Source organism: Chiloscyllium punctatum, chromosome 26 (genome assembly GCF_047496795.1).
Source record: "Chiloscyllium punctatum isolate Juve2018m chromosome 26, sChiPun1.3, whole genome shotgun sequence".
Lineage (NCBI taxonomy): Eukaryota > Metazoa > Chordata > Chondrichthyes > Orectolobiformes > Hemiscylliidae > Chiloscyllium > Chiloscyllium punctatum.
The window spans coordinates 77624815-77651972 of NC_092764.1; the positions used below are offsets into that span (position 1 = coordinate 77624815).

At 40.6% G+C, this 27158-nt stretch overlaps 2 protein-coding genes across 7 annotated transcripts in view; one reads left to right on the forward strand and one right to left on the reverse strand.

Annotated features, from left to right (window-relative positions):
• katnb1 (katanin p80 (WD repeat containing) subunit B 1) overlaps nt 1-13256 on the forward strand; it is a 79507-nt gene extending 66251 nt beyond the window's left edge. Inside the window, exons 16-19 of the mRNA XM_072547714.1 lie at nt 1361-1437; nt 4407-4481; nt 10131-10247; nt 11869-13256. Of these exons, the coding sequence (XP_072403815.1) occupies nt 1361-1437; nt 4407-4481; nt 10131-10247; nt 11869-12001 (402 nt within the window). The 3' untranslated portion in view covers nt 12002-13256. The remainder of the gene's footprint in view (nt 1-1360; nt 1438-4406; nt 4482-10130; nt 10248-11868) is intronic.
• A 181-nt stretch (nt 13257-13437) lies between these two features.
• The window catches only part of kifc3 (kinesin family member C3), a 58462-nt gene continuing 44741 nt past the window's right edge, over nt 13438-27158 (reverse strand). For 5 of the 6 annotated variants that reach the window (XM_072547727.1, XM_072547722.1, XM_072547724.1 and 2 more), the window contains 9 exons: nt 26317-26421; nt 25595-25725; nt 25404-25451; nt 22464-22587; nt 21603-21732; nt 19927-20156; nt 17910-18044; nt 16725-16833; nt 13438-15006 (listed from right to left, as the gene is read on the reverse strand). In XM_072547727.1, coding sequence (XP_072403828.1) covers nt 14966-15006; nt 16725-16833; nt 17910-18044; nt 19927-20156; nt 21603-21732; nt 22464-22587; nt 25404-25451; nt 25595-25725; nt 26317-26421 — 1053 coding nt within the window. In that variant the 3' untranslated portion in view covers nt 13438-14965. The remainder of the gene's footprint in view (nt 15007-16724; nt 16834-17909; nt 18045-19926; nt 20157-21602; nt 21733-22463; nt 22588-25403; nt 25452-25594; nt 25726-26316; nt 26422-27158) is intronic. The other variant, XM_072547726.1, reaches the window with a different exon arrangement.

The window sequence follows — 27158 nt, forward strand, 5'->3', positions numbered from 1 at the left end:
ATAATAATAAAATTCAAAGGGAAAAGCACAGGGAAATTGTCTGTGTGGACAATATGACAGCTGAAGTTTAATACAGGGAAATGTACAGTGTCATAATGGTAAGAGGAATGAAGCTGAATTCTAAAACTGATGTGTGATTTGTGTGTGTAAATCATTGAAAGCAGCAGGACCAGTTGAGACAGCAGTTAATAAGGCTTATGAGATACTATACTTTATAAATAGATACACGGAGTACAAAAGCAAGGAGATTACGATCAACCCTTCTGAAACATTGCTTAAGCCTCAATTGGAGTATTGTATCCACTTCTAGACACCACAGGCAGCTTTAAAAATAGTGTACGAAAGATTTAGATGACTGATTACATGGATGGGGGACTTGAGTTAGGTGGATATATTGGAGAAGCTGATGGTGTTATCGAGTCATAGCACGGAAACAGCCGTGTCCATGCCAACCAGGTATCCTAAATTAATCTAGTCTCCTTTGCTAGCACTTGCCCCATATCCCTCTAAACCGTTCCTATTCATATACCCCTCCAGATGCCTTTTAAATGTTGTAATTGTACCAGCCTACAGCACTTCCTCTGGCAGCTCATTCCATACACTCACCACCCTCTGCGTGGAAAAGTTGTCCCTTAGCTCACTTTTAAATCTTTTCTCTCTCACCCTAATATGATCTAGTTCTGACTCCCCAACCCCTACCCCAGGGAAAATAACCCCATTCATTCAATTGTGGCTTTCCGATGGGAATTAGAAAACACTTTAGAGCAATGAGGAAATAAACAGGAGTGTGGGACTAGCGAATTGACAGAGAATTAGCATAGACAGAACAAATCAAGTGCCCTCCTTGTGCTGTAGCTGTTCTGTGATATGGCAAATGAGAATGATGGCACTGTGGGAGATTCATTGCTTGCAGTTCCCACTGGAAGCCATGGGTGAGAGAATTCCTCACTTTCTCCCAATTATTGTTATTGGTTTCACTCCAGCCTTTAAACATCCTAGTTTATTTGTTTTGTGGTTTTATAAACAAGGAATTCTGAAAGGTACTATTGCTGTGCAGTTATATTCCTGTTGCTCTTTGCCCTCCACTGGGTGGTATTTTTAAAGTGGTACAGCTTCGCTTGCTATAGTTTTAAAAGATTATCTTATAATTGAGCCTTTCCAGTTTGAAGACTGAAATTTGGGCTGATTAAATCTGACTTTTGCTCGACAGAATCGTTCATAATACCCATTACACTGACAGGCAGTGCTTCTACTTCAGCTGAGACAAGGCCACTTTTGTCAAAAACACCTTCTGAAAGCAATATGATCTTGCTGTCATTTTCTGACCTGCAAACTCTTAACAGCTGTCTCTTCATTGCAGACCTCCATAGACTCAGCAGTGACCATGAATGACTTGGCAGTTATTGTGGACATCCTGAACATTATAAATCTCAAACCGTATGTACTTGCTTAAAAAGCTATCTAATCTTTGTTTTGTCAAGGAGTGTTGTCTGCAGTAGTTCCACTGTGTTTACATTTTTTAGGATTACTTGATACAAGCTAATCAAGCTCAAATTAATGCTTAGCCATTCAAAAGTAAAATCAGAAAGAGAAGGATATTAGAAATCTGGAATTATATCCTCTTCCAGGACTCTGGATGTTGGGACATCTAGAGCCTTCAAGACAGATTTTTGTATTGTCGTTATGTGAGTGTCACTGAGTCAAAATCCTGGAACTCCCACCCTAATGGCATTGTGGGTCTGTCTACATTATATGGGATGCAGTGGGTTAGGAACGTGGCTCACCACTGCCTTCTCAAGAGCAACCAGAGATGGGCAATAAATGCTGACCCTTTCCCATGAATAAGTCTTTTAAAAAAAATCTGGAGGTGGGCAAAATAGAATTGAAATACTGGTTAGCCAAAATCTAATTAATAGTGGTGGAGCTGACTCATGGCTGAATGGAATGTTGCTGGTTGCTTTATTTTACAGATTGATTGTTCATTGACTTTGTAATGGACAAACACCTTATAACATCATGATCCATCCCATACAGTCTAACCCTGCTAATTATTATTGTCTCTTGTTTGACCAATGCTCCTAATGTCATTTACATACAACAAATAAGCTGAAAGCATTCATGCTAGAGTAACATGATCCGTGCACCTTGTGCAAGAGCTTCTCTGGTGTTTCTTTAATTTTATGCCTTTCTCTCATCCATATCAATGGCCAGAAAGTTGAATTCAGGTCTGATGCTACATCACCTGTTTTCAGCACTTAGAGCTGAGAATTTATTCTGTTCTCCTCTTTTAGAGTCCTATAGGATGGAAACAGACCCTTCTGTCCAACTTGTCCATACTGACAAAGCTTCCCAATCTAAACTAGTCCAATTTGCCTGCATTTGGCCCATATCCCTTAAAACCTTCCCTATTCATGTACTTGTCCAAATGTCTTTCAGATGTAGTAACTGTACTTCATCTACCACTTCCTTTGGCAGTTGATTCCACACACTAACCACTTTGTGTCAAAAAGTTCGCTTCAGGTCCCTTTTAAATCTCACCGTAAAATTATGTTTTCTCATTTTGAACTCCACTACTTGAGGGAAAACACCTTGGCTATTCACCTTATGATTTTATAAACCTTGAAAAGGTCACCTCTCGCCCTCTACACTCCAGTGAAAAAGTCACTGCCTATCCAGCTTCTCCAAATAACTCAAACCCTTCAGTTGAAGTTCAGAAGATATAAGAGCAGAATGAGGTCATTCGGCCCATTGAGTCTGCTCCACCAATCAATCATGGATGATATGCTCCTCACCCTCGTTTTCCTGCCTTCTCTCCATATCCCTTCAACCCCTTACCAATTAATAATCTGTTTAACTCCTCCTTCAATTTACTCACTGTCCCAGCATCCACCACATTTTGGGGCAGCAAGTTCCACAGATTCGCAACCCTTTGGGCGAAGTAGTTTCTCCTCAACCATTTAAAATTTGCTACCCCTTATTCTAAGACTATGACCTCTTATCCTAGAGTGCCCCACAGGAGGTAGCATTGTTCCATGTCTATTTTATCCACACAAGTAACATCCTTGTAAATCCTTTCTGCACAGTCTCCAATTTAACCTGTAGCATGGCCACCAGAACTGTACACAGTACTCCAAATGTGGCCTCGCCAGTGTCCATAACAACTCAACTCCTCTACTCGATGGTCTGAACGATGAAAACGTCCATGCCAAATACCGCTTTTACCACCCTATATATCTGCAGCGCAACATTCAAAGGACTATGTACCTGAACCCTTAGGACTCTGTTCGGCAGCACTCCCCAGGTCCCTAGCATTAATTGTGTAAGTCCTGCCCTTGTTCATCTGACCAAAATGTCACATCTCCTGTTTATCCAATTTAAACTCAATCTACCACTCCTTGGCCTTAGGCTCAATTGATCATGATCCCTTTGTAATCTTAGATAACCTCCTTCAGAGTCCACTATACCACCAATTTTGGTGTCATCTCTCAGAATCCCTTCCAACAACTTATCCACCACTGATGTCAGATTCACTGGTCTATAGTTCCCTGGCTCGTCCTTGCAGCCTTTCTTGCGCAAAAGCACAATATTAGTTACCCTCCGGTGTTCTGGCACCTCACCTGTGACCTGTAGATGAGACAAATATCTCTGCAACAGGTCTGCAATTTCTTTCCTAGCTTCCCACAACGTCCTGGGATACATTTGATTGGATCCTGGAGATTATCCACTTCTCTTTTTTTAAGACCATCTATAATGTGGACTGTTTTCAAGACATGGATATTTATTTCCCTAGCTTTAATATCTTTCTCCACAGTAAATACTGATGTGAAATACTCGTTTAGTATCTCTCCTATCTTCTGCAATTTCAAAACCTACTGACCTCAGACTCTACTGTGAAAAGATAAGCAATTCATTATCCATGTGTTGCAGAGCCTACATAAAGCAAATTACTTCATGTAGCCATTTCTTTGTCTTATACTCGTTCTTCCAGAATTTTTAGAATTGTTTAAGTAAGGAAATAAAATGCCTCCGACCTTTAGTGAAAAAGAAGTGTGTGAGATCAACCTACATTACTGCTCAAGACCCTGCATCATGTTCAAAGATGAACCATGCCTCAACCCTTTGCTTTCCTGTACTTTAGCCTGCATTTTTCACTGGCCCCTCTTTCAGGACTGAAGATAACATTTTTGAGATACTCCTCTAGAAGGGATTGGAGCCACAACAATTGGGTTATTCTGTAACATTTTCATCCATGTTGGAATTTGGGAAGAGATGTTTCTTCTGAGGTTCAAGATTGCTAGCTGTATTTAACACTTTGGTATCAATTAATCTTTTATACAATGCTCTAAAATGATTCCCCCCCCCCCCCCCCCCCCCAGCAGCAACTGATATCATATCTTTTGTTTCAGAGCGTTGTGGAAACTGGACCTGTGCCCTTCAATCATTCCTCAGATTGACAAACTGTTGCAGAGCAAATATGAGAGGTCAGCAGTCATTTCATGAATTGTTCCTTTATAGTGGGACAGGGACTGTTGTGATGTGGGCATCAGTGCAAGAAATGGTGGTTCATTTTTGAATTGTTGATGACCTTGTGAGCTAATGAGTGGGAATAGGGGAATAGAGCAGATGAGTGCGTGGCTGAGGAGCTGGTCTATGGGAGAAGGATTCACATTTTTGGATCAATGGAATCTCTTCTGGGGTAGAAATGACCTGTACAAGAAGGATGGATTGCACTTGAATTGAAAGAGGACTAATATACTGGCAGGGAGATTTGCTAGAGCTGCTCAGGAGGATTTAAACTAGAAAGGTGGGTGTGTGGGACCTAGGGCAACAGTGAGGAAAGAGATCAATCCGAGACTGGTACAGTTGAGAAAAGAAGTGAGACAGTCAGGGCAGGCAGAGGCAAAGCAGGACTGATTAAATTAAACTGTGTTTATTTCAATGCAAGAGAACTCAGGGCATGGTTAGGTACATGGGATTGGGATATCATAACAATTACAGAAATGTGCCTCTTGGATAGACAGGACTGGCAGTTTAATGTTCCAGGACACAAATGCAACAGGAAGGACAGAAAGGGAGGCAAGAGAGGAGGTGGAGTGGGGTTTTTGATAAGGGATAGCATTACAGCTGCACTGAGGAAGGATATTCCCTGAAATACATACAGGGAAGTTATTTGGGTTGAACTGAGAAATAAGAAAGGGATGATAACCTTATTGGGCTTGTATTATAGACCCCCTAATAGTCAGTGGGAAAATTGCGAAACAAATTTGTAAGGAGATCAGTTATCTTAAGAATAATAGGGTTATTATGGTAGGGGATTTTATCTTTCCAAACATAGACTGGGACTGCCATAGTGTTAAGGGTTTTGATGAAGAGGAATTTGTTAATTGTGTATAAGAAAATTTTCTGATTCAGTATGTGGATGTACCTACTAGAGAAGGTGCAAAACTACTTTTGGGAAATAAGGCAAGGCAGCTGACTGAGGTATCAGTGGGGGAGCACTTTGGGGCCAGTGACCATAATTCTATTAGTTTTAAAATAGTGATGGAAAAGGACAGAGCAGATCTAAAAGTTGAAGTTCTAAATTGGAGGAAGGCTAATTTTGACGGTATTAGGTAAGAACTTTCGAAAGCTGACTGGGTGCAGATGTTTACAGGTAAAGGGACAGCTGGAAAATGGGAAGCCTTCAAAAATGAGGTAACAAGAGTCCAGAGACAGTTGTCTCTATTAGAGTGAAAGGAAAGGCTGGGAGCTGTAGGGAATGCTGGATGACTAAAGAAATTGAGGGCTTGGTTAAGAAAAAGAAGGAAGGATATGTCAGGTATCAACAAGATAGATCAAGTGAATCCTTAGAAGAATATAAAGGCGGTGGGAGTAAACTAAAGAGAGAAATCAAGAGGGCAAAAAGGGGACATGAGATAGCTTTGGAAAAATAGAGTTAAGGAGAATCCAAAGAGTTTTTACAAATGTATTAAGGACAAAAGGGTAACTAGGGAGAGAATAGGGCCCCTCAAACATCAGCAAGGTGGCCTTTGTGTGGGGCTGCAGGAGATGGGGGAAGTACTAAACAAGTATTTTGCATCAGTGTTTACTTGGAAAAGGGCATGGAAGATATAGAATGTAGAGAAACGGATGGTGACATCTTGAAAAATGTCCACATTAGAGGAGAAAGTGCTGGATGTCTTGAAACACGCAAAAACGGATAAATCCCTGAGACCTGATCAGGTGTACCCTAGAACTCTGTGGGAAGCTAGGGAAGTGATTGCTGGGCTCCTTGCTGAGATATTTGTATTATCGATAGCCACAGATGAGGTGCTGGAAGACTGGAGTTTGGCTAACATGGTGCCACTATTTTTGAAAGGTGGTAAGGACAAGCCAGGGAACTATAGACCAGTGAGCCTGACATCGGTGAAGGGCAAGTTGTTGAAGGGAATCCTAAGGGAAAGGATGCAATGTATTTGGGAAGACAGGACTGATTAGGGATAGTCAGCATGGCTTTGTGCGTGGGAAATCATGTCTCACAAACTTGACACAAAGAGGATTGATGAGGGCAGAGCGGTGGACGTGATCTCTATGGACCTCAGTAAGGCATTCGACAAGGTTCCCCATGACAGACTGATTTGCAAGGTTAGATCTCATGGAATACAGGGAGAGCGAGCCATTTGGATGCAGAACTGGCTCAAAGATGGAAGACAGAGGATGGTGGTGGAGGGTTGTTTTTCAGACTGGAGGCCTGTGAGCAGTGGAGTGCCACAAGGATCAGTGGTGGGTCCACTACTTTTCACCATTTATATAAATGGTTTGGATGTGAGCATAAGAGGTCTAGTTAATAAGTTTGCAGATGACACCAAAATTGGAGGTTAAGTGGACAGCAAAGAAGGTTACCTCATATTACAACGGGATCTTGACCAGATTGACCAATGGACAGAGAAGTGGCAGATGGAGTTTAATTTAAATAAATGCGAGGTGCTGCATTTTGGAAAAGCAAATCTTAGCAGGACTTGTACACTTAATGGTAAGGTCACGGGGAGTGTTGCTGAACAAAGAGACCTTGGAGACCTTCAAGGTTCATAGCTCCTTGAAAGTGGTGTCGCAGATAGATAGGATAGTAAGAAGGCGTTTGGTATGCTTTCCTTTATTGGTCAAAGTATTGCGTACAGAAGTTGGGAGGTCATGTGCAACTGTACAGGACATTGGTTAGGCCACGTTTGGAATATTACGTGCAATTCTGGCTGCCTTCCTATCAGAAGAATGTTGTGAAACTTGAAAGGGTTCAGAAAAGATTCGCAAGGATGTTGCCAGGGTTGGAGGATTTGAGCTATAGGAAGAGTTGAATAGGCTGGGATTGTTTACCCTGAACCATCAGAGGCTGAGAGGGTGACCTTTATAGAGGTCAATAAAATCATGAGGGGCTTCTATAGGATAAATAGACAAAGTCTTCTCCCTGGGGTGGAGAAGACCTGAACTCGCGGGCATAGGTTTAGGGTGAGAGCGGTAAGATATAAAAAGAGACCTATGGGGCAACTTTTTCATTCAGCGGGTGATATGTGTAATGATTGAGCTGCTCGAGGAAGTGGTGGAGGCTAGTACAATTGCAGTATTTAAAAAGCATCTGAATGGGTATATGAATAGGAAGGGTTTAGAGATATATGGGCCTAGTGCTGGCAGGTGGGACTAGATTGGGTTGGGATATCTGGTTGGCATGGACGGGTTGGACTGAAGGGTCTGTTTCCATGTTGTACATCTCTCTGGCTCTATGTACTCCTCAAAAATTTGAGAAAAATAACAACAGACAATCTTAAATACTCTAGCAAAAACCAAAGTACTGTATTCCTTTTTACTTGTGCATTGTATATGATGTCAAAGCTGGTTGAAGGAATTGTTAGTGTGCACAGATATTCAAGGTGGGAGGGAGAATAAAAGTGGGAAACTACAGGCCAGTTAACTTAACATTTGCCATGGGAAGATACTGGAAGCTGTTATTAAAGAAGTTATGACAGGACACTAGATAAATTCAAGGCAATCAGGCCGTGTCAATCTTGTTTCGTGAAAGGATAATACTGTTCAACTAATCTGTTGGAATTGAAGTAACGTGCTATGGATAAAGGGGAATAGTGGATGTATGTACCAACATTCCCAGAAAACATTGGATAAGGTGCCATGTCAAAGGCTGTTGCTCAAAATAGAGGCTAATGGTGTAGAAGGTGGCATATAAGCACAGGTAGAAGATTTGATTAGACCACAAAGCAGAGAGGAGATCTAAATGGGTCTTTTACAACTTGGAAGGAAGTAATGAGTGGTGTGCCACAGGCATTGGTGCTGGGACCTCAACTGTTTGTAATTTCAATAAATGTTTCAGGGTGGAGGGTATCGTTCCCAAATTTACTGATGTCACTAAGGTTAATCTGCATGTATAGCAAGTAACTAGGAAAACTATAGACTGTTACCATTTATTGTGAGATAAATTGAAGTTGGGAGGTTATGCTTCAGTACTGTAGGGCACAAAGATTCCATTTGGAGTACCAGTGCATAGTTTTGGGGTAGCACGGTGGCTTGGTGGTTAGCACTGCTGCCTCAGCACCAGGGGCACTGGTTCATTTCCACCCTCTGGCAACGGTGTGGAATTTGCACATTCTCTCCATGTCTGTGGTTTTCCTCCAGGTGCTCTGGTTTCCTCCCACAGTCCAAAGAAGTGCAGGTTAGGTGCATTGGCCATGCTCAATTGACAATAGTGTCAAGGGGTTGTGCAGGGGAATGTAGGGTTATAAGGTAGGGGGAATGGCTCTGGGTGGGATGCTATTCAGAGGGTCGGTTTGGACTAGATGGACCTAATGCTTACTTGCACACTGTAGTGCTTCTAGGATTCTATGGATTGTCTTATTTAAGGAAGGATGTAAATGTATTGGAAGCATTTCAAAGAAGGTTTTACCATACTTTATTAGTAGACTAGATCTGGAATAGGCATGCTGTCTTTTGGGGAAAGATGGGGCAGCCTAAAAGTGCAGTTGTTGGAGTTTAGCGATGACTTAATTGAAACCTATAAAGGGTCTTGACGGAATAAATGTGGAAAGAATATTTTCTCTTATGGAAGAATCTGGAACAGGTGCCCCCTGTTTAAAAGTCAGGGATTGCTTACTTAGAGATTCATCCCCTGAGAGTTGTGAGCCTTGGAACTGTCTCCCTGAAAAGGTGGTGGAAGCAGAGTCTTTGAATATTTTAAAGAAGAGGTGGATGGTTCTTGTTTAGCTAGGGATTGGAACACTATCGGGTTATCATGTAGGAATGTGGATTTGCGGTTGCAATCGGATCGGCCATGATCTTGTTGAACAATGGAGCAAGCATGAGGTGATGAATGGCTGCCTCTTGCTTTTGATTTGTATGAAACCAACTCCTTAAAATAGTTGTAGTACTTTCAATCTCTGGGTGTTGGTGTGCTTGTAAGAGTGTGAATGTATGTATACAGAAACCAGAGTTTTTCCCACTGTCATGTGTCAACGCAATAGAGCAACTGAGTGACATTTGACTGAATTAGAAATCATTAGAGCATGTTTCATGATGGAGTTGACTGGCAAGAAAACAATATCCTACATGAACTTCAACCTGGATTGACCTATTTGAAAAATTCAGCTGCAGTTTTCAATCCCACTGTTGGCATCAAAAGCTCTGACATTGGGTTGGGTATTTTATACTGTTTGGTAATTTGAATTGAGTATCATCCCCTCAAATTCATTTCACAATAAGAATTTGAGAGTTCTTTGTCCCATGTGGTCCACCACACCCAATCCATAACTTGGGACGAAAGCTGACAATTCTTGCTCTGTGAAGCTGCACGTGTTTTGGGGTAACTGAAGAATATCACACTGTGTCAGGGCTGTTCATCCAAACCTCAGTCTGAACCTGGTTAATGTAGAGTATATACCCCACAATCTGGTCCAGGCTTTCTTTTGGAGTGCTTGATGCTGACACTAGATATATGTTATTTCTGAGTACAAGTATCCATTTCCTTAAAGTGTAAACACAGAATTTTTTATTGTTTAATGAAATTGCATAAACTTTTAAGGTCAATTAAATGAGCATTCCTTCTATTGCTTAATTTATATTATTAGCTTAGATCACTTTTTCTCCTCTTGTAGCTATGTGCAGACTGGTTATACTTCCCTTAAATTGATCCTGCAGCGATTTGGACCCTTAATGGCAGACAATCTAGTGACACCACCTTCTATTGGGGTTGACATAACACGTGAAGAAAGGTCAGTGACTGCTGCCTGCAATATATCAAGGCATGACTCTTGACAAATTGAGATTTTTGGCCTGTTGTTAAGAGTTTCTTAGTTTGTACCATTTGTGTGGTAATTCTTTTGCGGAACATGGGTCAGTCCACTCAGCCTAAACTAACTTAAAATAGGGACTGTGGCTGCTGGAGATTTGTAACATGAAACAAATTTATGGAGAAATTCAGTTTTGAAGAAGGGTCATTGGACTCAAATGTTAACTCGATTTTCTGTCTCTACAAATGTTGCCAGAGCTACTGAGTTTTTCCATATTTTTATATGAACCAGTCCAACTTGTTAAACTATTGGTCCACATTGCTTCGGGAGGGGAAAGGGATTCATCAGATTAATAAATGTAGCTTGTTACACCATTCTGACATCCAGGCATAGTCCCACTTCACTGTCTTTTCTTTAAGTGCTTTAATACTTCATGAGTAGTATTGATTTTACATCAATTAACCTCTCCAGTGGACTTGGTCTGTTAGATTTCCCCTTGTGTGTTTCACTTTCTGCTGACCTTTTTATGTGCAAATATTTCAAAATATGGTATTTACATAATCACCTAATGGAGAGCCTCCCAGACTTGGCCACTTTCCTTGAATTAGTTACTCAGGATCCACAACATTGGAGTGGAAGAAAGTTAGTCACTCCCTAGGAACTTTATAAGCCTGCTCTTGTGCAGTGGTAGTGTTCGTATCTCTGAGCCAGGAGGCCTTGGTTCAAGTCCCACCTGCTGTAGAGATGTGTAATAACATGTCTGAACAGGTTGATTAGAAAATATCTAACCTGATCCTATTGTCCCTTTATTTATTTCTTAAAATATGATCACTTGATGCAGCAATGGTTTGCAGTAGAGAAATCACATTGCAAATGAATTGCTCCTAATGACATAGGATAATGTCTCTAACATAATAACTGCAAATAATATAAAACATTGTAAAGATAATTGCACTGTTAATTTCCTGTGCCAATTTAATAGGCAACTGGAGAGCGAATGCTGCAATTTGACAAAATTCATTGGGAGATATTTCCACAATTAGTGACAGGGCAGCACATTATCATCCAGTTTATGGTGGTTCACAGTCACCTGTTCCTCATCCCTACCCCTGGGACTTAATTTAATTTTCTCAGTGGTTTGCCAGGTTCAAATCTAACTTAAAGTAAAGAGTGATTATGTAATACTACTATTTTTTTTAAATGCTGAAATGTTTCTCATTGAGACTGGGTAAGTATTCAATTGGAATTTCTTCACTAAAGTGGGAGCAGAGGCTAATCTATCAAACAAAGCTGAAAGAACAATAAAATGCTGGAAATACTCATGCTGCCAGACCTGCTATGGAAGCAGAAACACTTGATGCTTTGAAATGTGTGAAATGTTTTTAAGCAAAGGAATTTAGGCAGGTATATGGAGTTAGGCCACAGAACAGACATGGGCGTTATTACTGCCTCCTGTTGATATATTACTAATAAGTTAGGTTTGCCAGCTTTCAAGTCAAAAGCTATTTAGCATATCCAGACTTTAGGAGAAGGGGGAAGTTGAATGAAACTGAAAAATTGTTTAATTTTTGTGCTTCTTTGACTTTTTGCCTTCCTTTTTCAGACACCAGAAATGTAAGCTGTGTTATAAGCAGTTAAAAAACTTGCTCCCAATTCTTCAAAGTAAAGCAGGACTACCTGGCCGTCAAGGCAGTGCTTTTCGTGAACTGCAACTTCTGATGGCAGCTTTTGAATGACCAGGTTCTTCATTGACTTATTATTGAGCTGTTGCTCTTGGGATTGTCTTTGTCTGATGAATTGACATCCTATTGCAGATGCTGCCAACAAAAGATCCGAAGTCCAAGTTGTCTGCAAATGGATTTTATTTAAGTTTACTGAAGTTTAGAATTTTGAACATGAGTCAGCCAAGGTGCATCTTGAGCGTTTTTGTTGTAATGCTGCAGGGATTAGTTCCTCTCTCTCCGTATTTATGACAGAAGAGCAAAGGAAACTGATGATTCCTTCAATTACCTGCCTGTTAATCAACAGCGTGATGTCAGGAATAGATTTGAATGACACATTTTGCCTGGTTAACTTGCTATAGGTATCTTTGTTTTCCATTTATACATAGATTGGATTTCACTTCAACCTCATTGACCCTACTTTCAGTATTTCATAGGCAGTACTGACTACTGTGAAGCCAGTAGCTCTGGTGTAATCCATAGGCAAAATATCAGCAGTAACCTGTTTCCTGGGTGACTACATGTGCCTTTTGGTTTAAATATAAATCAGAATATATTGGATTTTTCTCCTGGAGCTTGTAGCAAGTGTGAAGCAGGATCTACTATTAAGACTTTTTTGTTCTTTCTGATGCAGTGGACTTCTATGTAACATCATCTTGTATTTAAGTTACTTCATAAATGCTGTGAACTATTCACTATTAGTTCAGCAGGTTGAAATTACCACAGTCACCTGGTCTTATCTGGAAATTTTAAGACAGTAACTTATTCTTGCTGTTTGAGGATTGCTCATTTTACCTCTTCTGCACTGGTGATCAATGCCAGTAGTAGATCCCTTTTTAATTTTTTTCCCTTCTTTAGTGGAAACCTTTTCCTCAATTTTAAAAAACAATCCCCACCTCTAACCAACCATGCCTGATTTGCTTTAACCAAAATTTGGCCCCCAAAACTAGAAAAGCCTGCCTTCTGTGGTCACCTCATTAAAGTGAAATGCGGTGAAAGTTTTGGAGGTGGGGAGTGCAGATTAAACAGGCATATTGCAACAAGTTACTTTAACCTGCTTGCGAGTGCAACTGTATGAGAACATGCCTTCTGGATATCCAATTCCTCACCAGTTATTGGCAGTGCAATGTGAGAACAATATTGCACATTCCATGTCAATTGAGCTTCATTATTTGACAAAGTTCTGCTTCAGTGCCCATGCTATGTATAGAATAAAACAGCATCTATGTATGTTTTTTTAAAAACTTCACTAATAAAGTGATTTGAAAGGCTCAAAGTATCTGTGCCTACTTGTTTCTCTTAATCCAGAAAGTAGTATATTTAAATTTCTCCCAATTCACATACCAAACTATTTACCTAGATAAACACAAACCATAGGAGTGGAAAGAGCAGCATCTACTTTAGAAAGTTTGAACTTGGTTAAAATTATTTAAGCCATAGCAGTATTTTTTAAAATGTTTATTTGAAATTCAAGAGGCAGGTAACATGTTGGAAACTTTTGACATTACATTTGAGCAATGCTCAGATTCTCAATACTGTGAGGACCGTAAGGCCCAAAAACAATCAACCTGAGCATAATGAACATTCATTTCTGAAAGATAGATTCACCTGAATAATGCTAGTGGCTGGAAGATTTCTCTATTCCATCTTCCCTTGTGTACTAGGGGGAAATACCCTGCTCATTCCCATCCACATACAAATATCTCATAGCAACACTGAAGACACTAAACTGTAAAACAAGACAGTACATGCTAAGCATAACCAAAACAAGCTGCCTTAGACAGCAAAACTTTTCCATCTGGAAATTGCATGTTGAAACAACTATATACATGAAATTTAAAAACACTCTGAACTTCAGAGACAAGTTCAATATTAACAGATTGACTTTACATCAAGACAAGTACTCTTACAGCAGTTCTTGGATAAGATTTAGGATCTTATACAGATTTTAAACATCCAAAAATGGGATGTGAAGAATATGGCTTTGGCAGAAGCAAAATCAGGTCTGGGATCCTCAGATTGCAACACTGATTTATGAAGTTTGTGGCTTAGGATCCAAATGAGAGCATCCTTTGTGAAACAGTAAAGCAGCTTTTGAAAACAAGTTATGAAAAAGTACTTCAGGTTTCAGCCTTTTGTTCATTAATAATTAAATACAACCTACTGAGGGAGAGACTGCAAATTTACAAAAGGTTATACTAACTCCGATTAAAACAATCTAGAGTAAGACCAATGGGAAAAGTTAACTTTCTAAAGATTTGAATTGTTACTTTAAGATTCATTCTCTTACTACTATCCATTCATCTCCCCAGCCCTCTTGAGGATGGGGAACCTTTAATTCATCTCCGGTTCTTCTGACTAGTCACCCTCTACAGGTTAATCTCGGTGTAGCATAGTGAGTTTTGCCTTGGAACACTGAAGGAAATCCTGAACTATTACTTTCCAGAACTTGTGATGCAAACCACCTGCATGTGGCACTGGATGGAGAAAAGGCACCAATGTTTTTAAACAGTGGCAAGAGTTAGTTGCTGGGGGGGGGGGGGGGGGGGAGGAATGGCATTCCTCAGTCTCCCCAATTTTTCTACACAATCAATGTGCTCAACACTCAGCGTGGCCTCAAAAATTTTATCTCTAACACATTGGCGAGACCCACAAATGACAGCAAGCTGCCAAGATTTGAAATACAGAGATTAATGGCAGTGAACAGATTTAAATGAAAAAAGGGCAATGTATCTGAACTGAAACTCATTGAACATCAACCTTTGTATATCAAATAACAGGTTTTAAAAAAAGTAGACAATATAAAAATCTGTTTATACATATATAAAAAATAAGTAATGAGCTCTTCTGTGTCAACTTTTTAAAACAGGCTGTATATAAATGTACAGACATTGGCCTATAATCTATGACTAGATGGTGTTGAAGTGCTCAGCTTTGGGACAGGCAACCACTTCCTGGCTTTCCACTATTCCAGCAACCTCAGAGTGCAGGCAATGCAGCCGGTCGATGGTTTACTTCACCTAAAGGGAAATGTGCCTAGATTAGCTGAATTACATCCAATAGATTGAATGTCAAGCTTTAAATTTATCAAAGGAATTTAAAAATTAAACAAAGCTTAGCAATAAGGTTTTAGTAGACATTTAATACAAATACTCAATACCCTAAATGAAGGAGTACTATCTATGCTTTGCACAAGAGACCCCAGAAACAAATGTGTTGTCAGTAAGGAGAAATTGATTTACCAACACAATATTGGAACAGACTGCTGTCTGCAGGAAATGAACCTTGGATAATATAGGATGGGGGTGCAATTAAGGTTCCATGCTGCACAAAGAGGATCCCAACCAAATGTAGAAGGAACACTTATGAGCCACCCATAGCATCCTTGAGAAAAGTTGTAGTGAACTTTCTTTTTGAACCACTGCAGTTCATGAAGTCTAATGGCACTGGAGTTTTGGCTCCAGTATCAGTGAGTCTTGTGGTAGGGAGAAGTAGTGAGAGTCACATATGGGAAGGGTTTGTACAGACAAAGTCTTCCTGCCTCCACTTCCTTAGAACAATAATGGAGAATCAACAGCTAGGTAGAAAGATAGAGCAAGTACATTTCTACGACTTGCTCTTTGCCATTGTATACTTATCAAATCTGTTTCACAGCAAGTATCTATTAAAGGGAAGGGAAAGAACGTATTGGAAAATAAGAATAGGTCAAGCCCATTTGTTGGGGGAGATGATACTACAAAACATTTATTTCATAGAACAGAAGTTTAGCACCAAAATGCAGCTTGGTCCAAGGCTGTTTTTCCCTTCCTCAAATTGATCTCATAATATCAATGAATCAGCCAATACTTATGCCCCCCCCCCCCCCCACCAGTCAAGATAACAGATCATTATCTGTATAGGAGCACATGGATCTACTTCACAATGTGATCCATACCAAGATCAAGTGGGCCTCTCTGATAAGCAAAGGCTAGGTTGCATGATTTATAAGATTGATGCCTTGAGAGGGAAGTAGGCAATTCAGCTCCTAGTTTTAATACGATTGTGGCTGATCTCATTGGCACCTCAACTCTATTTTCCTTAGCCTGTTCTCCATAACCTATCACTGATGAAAAATCTGTCCATTTCCTATAATTTATTCAGTCTCCTGTCCAGTGCACTCTGCATAGTGAATAGTGGGGTAGTGAATCCCCATATAAGTGGGGATATACTCATTCAAATTTTAAAATAATTTCAAGGTCACTCCTTTCATTAAAAAGCTATTGTAATGTAAATTTACATTCATACTTAGCAGTCTGTCTGTTCCATCTGTTCAATTGTCTGACAACATTACTAATTCCACTCATATGTGATGGTTTCTCTTGTCCCAAGATGGTGGTGAAGAGAAAAAAAATTCCCTATTCAAAACAGAATAAGCCAAAAACTCTATTCCAATCCTATGTTTTGTGAAAATGACACACGAATAGAAATAGTGTGTCAGAAGACCTGGTAGGTTTCTGTAAATCGTCAATGTCATTGGCTGACTGAGATTATCCCAAGTGTGTGGGAGGTATTTTTGAGAATTAGATCCTGGAAGTGGTTACGTTGGGAGCTGGTCTGGTTAGCAGCATAGCGTTTTTGTACTGACATATCACTGAGGCAATGCTCCATGTAGATTGAAACCTGATCACCATTCTATCCAATACATGTATTCCATGTTGTCTATTATAATGGTTTAGACAAGTTGCACCCATTTCCATACCTGATGCCATTAGTCGTCTTTTCCCTGCTGTAGTTTTTCCCACTACGCTCCCTCCCGAATGGCTGATATTGAGCCGTCCTTGTTGGGCAGCTGTGGACGGGGACTCTGACTGTGATGAAAAATACACAGTCAGATTTTGACGTATTCTATTTCCCACATAAGACATACTTTCAAGGCAATCACTAGCAACCAGCTTCCTGTGCTGCTCCAGTATACTAAGCATCACTGGCGGTATTAGTATACTGCATGACACACTATTGAATATTTTGTTTGAAATTGAATAGATTCAACTGATAAATGAATGGTTGATTCCTGATCTAATGTTTTAAGAAAGCTCAGTGTTACAGACCTTACCTTGACCTCCCATTTTCATGCAGGAAGCTGACTATATCTTGGAAGACCAACTACTGAATTATCACATTTAGTACAAATCTGAGATTCACATACTACAGGCATATTATAGGGCGGAAAAGGAAACTTTAAAAATGGCTACTTTAACAAAATAAATTAATTGAAGTTTGCCATATCTATAGGAATAAGAACATGTAAAAATATACTAAAAATGTTGTTGAGGGAAAAATGCAACAGAAGCAAATTAATTAAAAATCTGTACTACAATTACAAGAGAAGAATAGTTTTACATTTTTGCCAATTCAGATTCAGCATATCAATGCAAATCAAAAATTCTGTTGGGGGATGAAATTTCACTTCAAGACAGTTAGGAATGGGTGACACCCTATGTCTCATGAACAAGTAAAAAACTCATTTAGTGGACAGTACTGAGGAAGATAAAGTGAGTGACATATGCTGAAGTGAGTTCAAGAGAAATCCAGGAATTTTAGCAAGCTTGATTTTGAAGGTGTCTAACCAAAGAAGTGTGATCTCAGAATGATAAGCCACACAGATCAGTAAGAGGTCTTGATCCAACTGCAGGTGATACCTGTCCAGTGTGTTTATTGAGACACAAAAGCAAACATCAAGCCATCGGAATTAGTGAAAACAACAACTTGTTCACTGGCATCCAGGATTGAATTAGAAAAACAGGCTGGAGAATTGAGAGAGTTTAACTTTCTAGAAAGGAAGCATAACATTCCTTCTCTTTCAATCTTGTCACCACTTCCTGCAGCCTCTCAGGGTGTAAACACACCATACCCAGAGAACGAAAGTTGGTGAAATGTTCATTACCTCATAGTCTTGGCGGCTGGAATAGTCCTGCTTTTCGGCCCTTCGTATCATGGTCCCCAGTTCCACTGAGCGCACTCGCTGTGCAAACTTGAGAGAGCAAACAGTCTCATTAACATTCTTCTCCATCGGAGATACCTGCAGAAATAAGAAAAGGATAGAAAAAAAGCATTTTAATATAAAAAAAAATCCACGTAAACATTCATCAACTCCCAGTGACCCCATTACCTCTTTTGACTCTTGGTTCTGTTGGCATGTCTCTCATCCAAGACTGAAAATCATCCGGGCAAACTCCAAAGTAATACAATGCAGGCCGACACTAGTGTAGCACTGAGGGAATTCGGTTATTGGAACAGTCATCCTTTTGATGAGACGCTAAATAGGTTTTCGACAAACATTTTTAAAAATCCACTGCTCTGAAGAATAAGAAATGCTCCTGGTTTCTGGGACAATTCGTCCTCAACCAAAACTGGCATGATGATATAAACCGGTCATTCATTTAAATGCTGATTACAAGATATTGCAGTGACCACAACAGCTCAGAAACAGTCCTTGTCCAAATGCAGTGAGACCTGGACAATATCCAGATTTTGGGCTGACAAGTGAAATCATGCTCCACATCATTTCCATTAACAATGAATCTAATCATCACTCCTTGAAATTCAATGGCGTTACCATCACTGAATCCCACACTATCAATATTCTGGGGTTACCATTGACCAGAGTCGAGAGTGTGTTGCTGGAAAAGCACAGGTCAGGCGACATCCAAGGAGCAGGAGAATCAATTTTTGGGGCATAAGCCCTTCATCAGGAATGAAGCCTGATGAAGGGTTTATGCCTGAAATGACGGTTCTCCTGCTCCTGTGATGCTGCCTGACCTGCTGTGCTTTTCCAGCAACACACTCTCCACTTTGATCTCCAGCATTTGCAGTCCTCATTTTTTTCCTACCATTGACCGGATACTGGACGGGACGAGCCCATATGCATACTGTATAAAACAGCAAGTCAGAGGCTAGGAATCCTACAGTGAATAACTTACCTCCTGACTCCATAAAATCCTGTTAGCCAAGCTACAAGGCACAAGTCAGGAGTGGGAATGGAATACTCCCTACTTGCATGGATGAGTGCAGCTCCAACACAAAGTTTGACATGATCCATGACAAAGCAGCACACATTATCGATACCACATCCACAAACATTCACTCCCTCTACTACCTGATGCTTAGTAGCAGCTAGAAGGACAAGAACAGCAGATACATGGAAGAAAAAACCACCATCAACAAGTTCCCCATCAAGCCATGCACCATCTTAACGTATTGCAATGATTCCAGGGAGCTCACTACCATCAAGGGTAAGGAAGTCCATATACCATAAATGAATTTAAAAAATCCAACGTAACAGTAATGCACAACATGATCCCTTGCAAGGTACCCAGAAATATTTCTAGCAGTCACGTTAAGGCAAGCTCTTGCTCTTGTTGAGAGAATGCTGCCATATTTCTGAGCTCTGAATTGTATCAGGATACTTCGGTCTGGTACTGCTTCGTTAATATGGGCTGTGGGTACAAGACTAACCAGTATCAACTGATTGGAGTATGGTTATGGTTCTGTTCACAGCACGTCAATGTTGATCAGCTTACAGCCTGTTTATTATGTAACACCATGGATCATTCCACTACATCATATCAGTTTTCCCCAAGGGAAGTGTGTCAAGGTACAAAAACAAACAAAACCCAACATTAGCTAAATCATCCACCAACAGAACAATGCTAGCTTTTCAACTGTAGGTTTACCTTTGAGTTCAGCTCATATTCCTTCCAAGTATAATCAATGCAGACAAGGAGTCTCTTGCTCTCTCAATTCACATAGCATCATTCTTCTCACCAATCCCCAAAATGCAGGAAGCCTACCCTGTACCCCCCACCCCAACCATCTGATGCACAGGGATATATCTCCCCAGTTGGAATGTCAGTAAGTCCACACCAGAGAAAACCTTTGAGTGAAGGAGAAAGGAATCCCACCTGGACCATCATGAGAGTTTTGCTGTCCCCACTGAGGGAGTCTTGCAGCAGGTAAGTCAATTTGGAATTACGGAAAGGAATATATGGTTGTTTGGAGCGCAGTGCACAGATGACATCACCAAGGGCCAACAAAGACTTGTTAATATTCTGGGCTTCTCTCAGCCGGGGCCCCTCTGCACCAGATTTACCAACACGCTCAGACCCAGCCAAGTCCACAAGGTTTAATTTACCTGAAAGAAAACAGTGTGCTTTGAGATAATGAAGACAACTTAAATCACAACACCAAATAAGAGGATGGATCAGTTAGTGGCCCAAATTTAAATTATGTCAGACCATAATTTTATTAACAGATGCTCACCCCTCTTGTGATTGGCACTCCATGTGTCATTTTAAACATTTGCTCCCTCCACCACTGGTGCACAGTAGCAGCAGAGTGCACCATTTTGTAAGACACACTGCAGCAAGATGCCAAAGGATCTGTCAACAACACTTCTAAAACTTGTGAATTCTACCACTCAAAAATAAAAGCAGCAGATGCCTCGAAATGCCACCTTTCCAAGTTCCCCTCCAAGCCACAGATTATCCTGGCTTGGAACTATCCTGCCATTCCTTCACTGCTAGGACAAAATCCAGGAATCCCCATTAACACGGGTGTGGATGGATCATGGAGTGCAGCAGTTCAGGAAGGGAACTCACTAGCACCAAGGCAAATTTAGGGTGGGCAATAACAAATGAGCTTGAGTATTACATACATCCTGTGAAATAAAAAAAATTCTGTTGACTATACCTCATCATCAAGCTCCCACAGTTTTGCTGTTAGATTACTATAAGGTTATTACTTAAAATGGTGCGCAAAAGAAGCGTGTGGAGTGAGGGATAAGTTTTTATACAGCAATACGTTAAAGTATAGAATAAACTGCCAGGATATGTGCTGGCTGCAAGTTCAATTAAGACATTCAAGAGAGCATTAGATGATTATTTGGATGGAAATAACATGTAAGAGTTTGGGGAAGTAGTAGGAAATTGGCACTAGGTACTCGTAGTATCATAGCAGCAGCATAAAATCCCTAGGGTGGAAACAGACCATTAGGTCCAACACGTCCACACTGACCCTCCGAAGAGTAACCCACCCAGACTCATTCCCTTACATTAACCCCTGGCTAATGCACCTAACCTACACATCCCTGAACACTAGGGGCAATTTTAGCATGGCCAGTTCACCTAACCTGCACATCTTTTCTGGATTATAGGAGGAAATCCACACAGACACAGGGAGAATGTGCAAGCTCCACACATACAGTGGTCTGAGGCTGGAACTGGACTTGGGTCCCTGGTGCTGAGAGGCAGCAGTGTTAACCACTGAGCAGTGATGCTCATTTAACCAGCCACTGCCGGCATGATTGGCTGAACGGCCTCCTGCGCATTAACGCTTATGGTGATTATTTATCCTCAATCTTTCAACTCCTCAGTTGGTCATATCGATAATTACTTTTAAATGGAAAGAAAAATGTCGTCCAAAATGTGAGCAATACATTTTGGAGTTCTAACCATTCAAGACATACAGACAAAGAAAATTAAGCAGATCAAAGTTACTAAAAAGGTATAAAAAATACTTGCTCACACTAACACCAGCAATCTCAATGGGGTCACTACTCTGTGGTATGTCTAGATCCTACCTGTAGTTCTGACTCCAGAGGTGAGGTTTACCCCAGTAACGGAAACTATAAGCAGAGCATGAGAACGGGAGCTGCGCTCATTCACATTTGTGAAATCTGTTGCACGATTCACACGTCCAAGTTCAAAAACCTGATAAAACAGAAGAGACCTCACAATGTGTTTGCCACACAAAAGATCCAGATTTCTCAGAGTCAGACTTCAGGAACTACTACTTGGAGGTGGTTTGTTGCTTAACTATCTAATTTTTTTTAAAAGAAATTAATCTTTAACTTCAAATTTTAAAGATTCCTCGGACAACACAAACATATACAACATACCTAAAGTGAACAGAGATAGATGTTCAGTGGTTTCATCATCTAATCTAGGATAATGCACTAACATTGGTGCGACCTTTCAGATTAAATGTTAAACTGAAGTCCTGACTATCCTGTCAGGTTGACTTAAAAAGATTCCGTGACATTATTGGTTACTCATCTCAGTGTTCTGCTCAAATTTTATGCACCAAAGCAACATCACCAAATAGATTACCTGGTCATTATCCCAAAGCAAAATTTGGAGGCTGCAATACCTACACTACAACATACTGCACTTTGGAACATATCAAGTTTGTGAAAGAATCACATTTTTCTTTGGTTCCTTTCAGAGCCTTGCGTGAAATATTTTTTTTGGGAAACTGCATTAAACCCCCAGAAACCAGAAAATCAACAGTCCTGTGCAATGCTAGGAATACTGTTCAAAGAGCTCATATTAGATTAAGATAATTGCTCAAAATTATTTTACTGAAAGCCTAACCTCTTACTGAAAACCTGCTCAGTTCTTTTTCCCCACACAAGAAGAGATTGAAGGGGAAAAACCCTCACCTTATTGATGTCATCCACACTCTCTACCCTGATCTGAATCAGACCTGGGACATAGAGCTGGCCACTACCATCAGGGCTCAGCTTTATCTCCAACTTTTCACTGGGGTCCTTGGCCAACAGGTTCCTGCAAAGAAAGCAACAAAGTTGGATCTTGGGGCCTCAACAACAGATCGAGCGTCATTATTGCGCATCGAATTGCCTCAGCACAGGACACACAACCACAAGGAGGGGCAGACAACATCAAAAGCCACAGAGCAGCAGCAAACACCAGACAGCAGGGAGACTGTGGGTGCAGCAGTTATGTGGAATTCTGAACCCAGAAAAATAGAACTTTAATAATGGAATTCAAAAGATTGTTTGACATAATCTAAGTTTGCACTTAGAAATAAAAGCGTAGAAGGGGCCATTTTACAGAGGAGATTTTAGAAAAATCAGAAGAAATAGGCACATAAGTAGCTCACTGGGCCCAATCATACCAGCTGCATCATTCAATAAGACCATAACTATTCTGACTGTGGTGTTAACTTCACTCCACCAACCAATGACAACTTTACATGGGGCTATTCACCCTCTGCCTCAATGGTAGTACATTCAAATCAGTCTTTAGGTTACAACTGCAAGGTTCACCAGGCTGATTCCTGGGATAAGGGAGTTTATTATAAGAAAAGGTCAAGCAGATTGGGCCATAGATTTAATGGACTGTAGAAGAATGGTAATTGCCCGGTCGATTAAAAAGCTGTCCAACCCAGCCTGTATGTTCAATAATCCAGCTTCTACTTTCTGTGGGAGGGAATTCCAAAGACCAATTACCCTTGGAGAGAGGAAGTTTCTCCTCTTCTCCTTATTCAATTGGAGACTCCCAGACTTTTAGACTGTTTCCATTAGGTCTAGACCACCCTTCAAAAGGAAGCATCCTCTCAATCCCCTCAGAACCTTACATGTTTCAGTAAGATCTCAGTCTTTTACACTTCATGAAGTATAGGTCCAATCTGCCCAACCTTTCTTCAGAAGGCAAACCGCTTCATTATAGAATCAGCCAGGTGAACCTTCTCACTCATTAGATCAAATCCCTGCACTCATAACGTAAAAGATTCTGATTCGAATTTGTGACCAACGAGGCAGAGGGTCAACAGCCCTATGTGGAAAGAAACAGTTTACCATCAAGTAGCCAATTGACTTGGTTCAGCTCAGGAATGTATAAAATTACATAAGTTCAGGAGACATCACAACAACGTTTTCAGAAGGTGGACAAGACTGCTCAAGAATCAGTTTTGTCTCAGTTATATTTTGGAAAGCATCCATTAATGTTCATGTCTTTTCAATTCAGCTCCCCTCCTTTGTACAAAAATTCAACTGCAATTTTTGTTCATAAGAAAACCAAACCTACATTTCCACAAATAAATTGTAAAAAATATAAATTTCCTTCAAATTACTGAATAAAGTTAATTCTGCAGATGTTGTTAGCTTTACTGCCATTGGTGATTCTAGTTGATGTCCTTATCCCAATGCACATTTCTTCAAAGAGGTGAACATACAGAATGTATGTCCATTAATACCATCTCTATGTCCATATAAACATCAGAAAACTTACTTTGTGTTGTAATGTGCAGAAAGTATTTGATGAGATAATGCAGAGTGAACTTTATTCCACATCTAACCTACATAGTACCTGGCTCGGATTCTCTTTGTAATGGAGAAGTAGCTTTGATGGCTCCCAACCACTGCTTTCAAAAATTCTTGTTTTGAAAATTCAGAAAGTAGTGACCACATCTCCACTGATACTGAACTGAGTGGCCATCCAACCAGGTCAGTATCAAAACAGATTGCAGTACTAGGGGAAACAATTGGTTATAAAACAAAGATATCTGCAAACAAGCAACACAGTTACAGAAGCAGCAAGGTATCAACAATAACCCATCCATTTTAGTCTCATGATTAGCCCACACAAGCCCTGGAATGATCCACTCCAATTTTGAGCACCTGCAGACATCCGTGACAAAAAGAATTGCTGAAATTTGAAGGTCAGGTTTAACACAGCCACAGGAGAGGATGCAGGTTGAATGAAGAGAGAACACATGTTTAAGAAACCTCTCACCTTTCAGCTGGACTGAGTTGAGGAAAATAGCTAAATAGTTGCAGCAGTCCCAAGGATAATGAAACTGTTCAGATCAGGATTCCCTCCGATCAGTGAAAGGGGAAGCAACGTTCAGTAACGGGATGAAACCAGAGACCAAGAAGGTCCCATCAGGTTTGGCTGGTTTTTCTGCACTTTCAGTTGATCTCAGAATAGGAGAAATACAGTTTGCTAAAGTTTATTTGGGGCTTGATAGAAGGGAAGCTAGGATCCTTGCTCCTTACAGATATCCACTGACATTTACTGGAAAATAGATGTTTGCAAACACAGCACCAGACTTCTCAGGATGAGTGAGTGAATGTCTCTCAACAACTAACTAGGATCCCACATGGAGAAGATGATCAATCTGCTGTGGAGAAAAGAAAAGGAGGAAGAAGAATCTCTCTTCTCAGGGCTCAGTTGATGCTAATCCTGCTTTGGTTCCCTAAAACATCCCATCAGTACTGTGCTTATCTTACATCTTAAGTGAAGTACAAGACCTGCACATTGCACTTCCCAGTCATTTGGTAGTGGGCTATTGGGACAATGAATCATCAAGAGATTCCATGACCAGTGGTTGCAATCACTGTGGGGGCAGGTACAGACAACAGCTCCAAATAAGGAAGGAAGGCACTGAGGGCAAGGGCTACTTTTCAGAACAGCAAGGATCAAACACAGAGGATGCAGCTGTATGATTTGTAAAGTTTGAATTAATACAGATCCAGAGATTTTCTTTGTATTAAAGAACAGTCAGCTTTACAGCCATGCTAAAGCATTCTACCAACCACCACCCATGCACCTCCCACCAGAGTGCGAGTATTAGTAACCTCATAGTTAGATCCTCAATCTTCTGGGGGTCAGACCCCAGCAGGTCTCTATAAAAAGAGAAAATACTACTATTAGCAGCCACATCCATAGATCATCCCTACACGTTAACGTGCAAACATGTGGTTAGCAGTTTACCGTTGCTACATAGTAGCCGAAACTACCACCAATAAAGACACAAAGCTGCACATACCTGAGTGTTTCATTGTAGATCTCAGCCATGCTGACAGTAATAGTCAGATCCCAGTCTGCTGACCTCTCTGCCACTTCACCAAACAGGAGCCTCAGAGCCCGCTGGTTAATCCCAGGGTCTTCAGGAGAACCCTGGAGAAATTAAAATTCCTCAATGTTTAATGCCCTTGCAAACTCAGCTGGCAAGAAAAACCATCTTTCTACGCCCCATAGATTGGGTAGAATTTACCAGCAAAACGGTAGAAAGAAAGAAATCCCAAGATCAACAGGTAACCTGCATTTTATGCAATGACTAACCTTCATAAAATGACATTGTTGAACCAGACAATGAGACATACTGCAGCAAAGACTGCTGTTCAGGACTCTGCCAGAGCCCAAACACCTTTTTAAAAAGGCATGGAATAAAAAAATCTCAGAATTCTACCAAAAGTATAAAAGAGGTCATTGGCAATTTGACTAATTTTAGTTCCAGTGTGGATGATAGTAGGAAGTAAATCAAAGCTGGTTAAAGAAGCCACATTATATTCTCATCACAACACTGTAGCACTGCAGATTTTGGAAAGGATTAGTATGAATTGAATGAATGTGGAACACTTGGCTAGTTTTAATATATGCCATTAAATACTTATATTCTCAAACTGCTTTCCCTACAAAATCTATTGACTCCATTAATGGGTTCCTCCCTTTAAGAATAAAACACAAGACAGCTGTTAAAAAGCCTACCTCCATTGTGTATGTCTTGCCAGAACCAGTTTGTCCATATGCAAATATACAGACATTGTACCCATCAATGCAAGATGTTATGAGGGCCTGGACTTCCTGAAACACCTGAGGGTTAAAAGGAAAAATTTAAAAGGAACATTTGGAATTCTGACAGCTTCAAATGTTGACAAAAGCACTGCAGCCTGGATATTAACAGTGCAGGGGCGTCAGTCTGCTTTTCCCATTCCTCGGCCTGAGACACTAGAGTCTACGTTTAGAAAAATCTCAGTCAACTTGGGCAAGTTGGACACCAACTCTCAAAGATCCAGGATGAACCAGAGCCAGTGCATGTTTGTTGGAAGGTTGAGACAATTGGAGTAGAAGTGAATGAACCCAAGGGCAAAGAAACAACAGCCCCAAGAACCACAAACCCAACCAGCTAACTTAGCAAGAGGGTAAAAACAATGACTGCAGATGCTGGAAACCAGATTCTGGATTAGTGGTGCTGGAAGAGCACAGCAGTTCAGGCAGCATCCAAGTAGCTTCGAAATAAACGTTTCGGGCAAAAGCCCTTCATCAGGAATAAAGGCAGTGAACCTGAAGCGTGGACAGATAAGCTAGAGGAGGGTGGGGGTGGGGAGAAAGTAGCATAGAGTACAATGGGTGAGTGGGGGAGGAGATGAAGGTGATAGGTCAAGGAGGAGAGGGTGGAGTGGATAGGTGGAAAAGAAGATAGGTAGGTAGGACAAGTGTGGACAAGTCATGGGGACAGTTACTGAGCTGGAAGTTTAGAACTAGGGTGAGGTGGGGGAAGGGGAAATGAGGAAGCTGTTGAAGTCCACATTGATGGCCTGGGGTTGAAG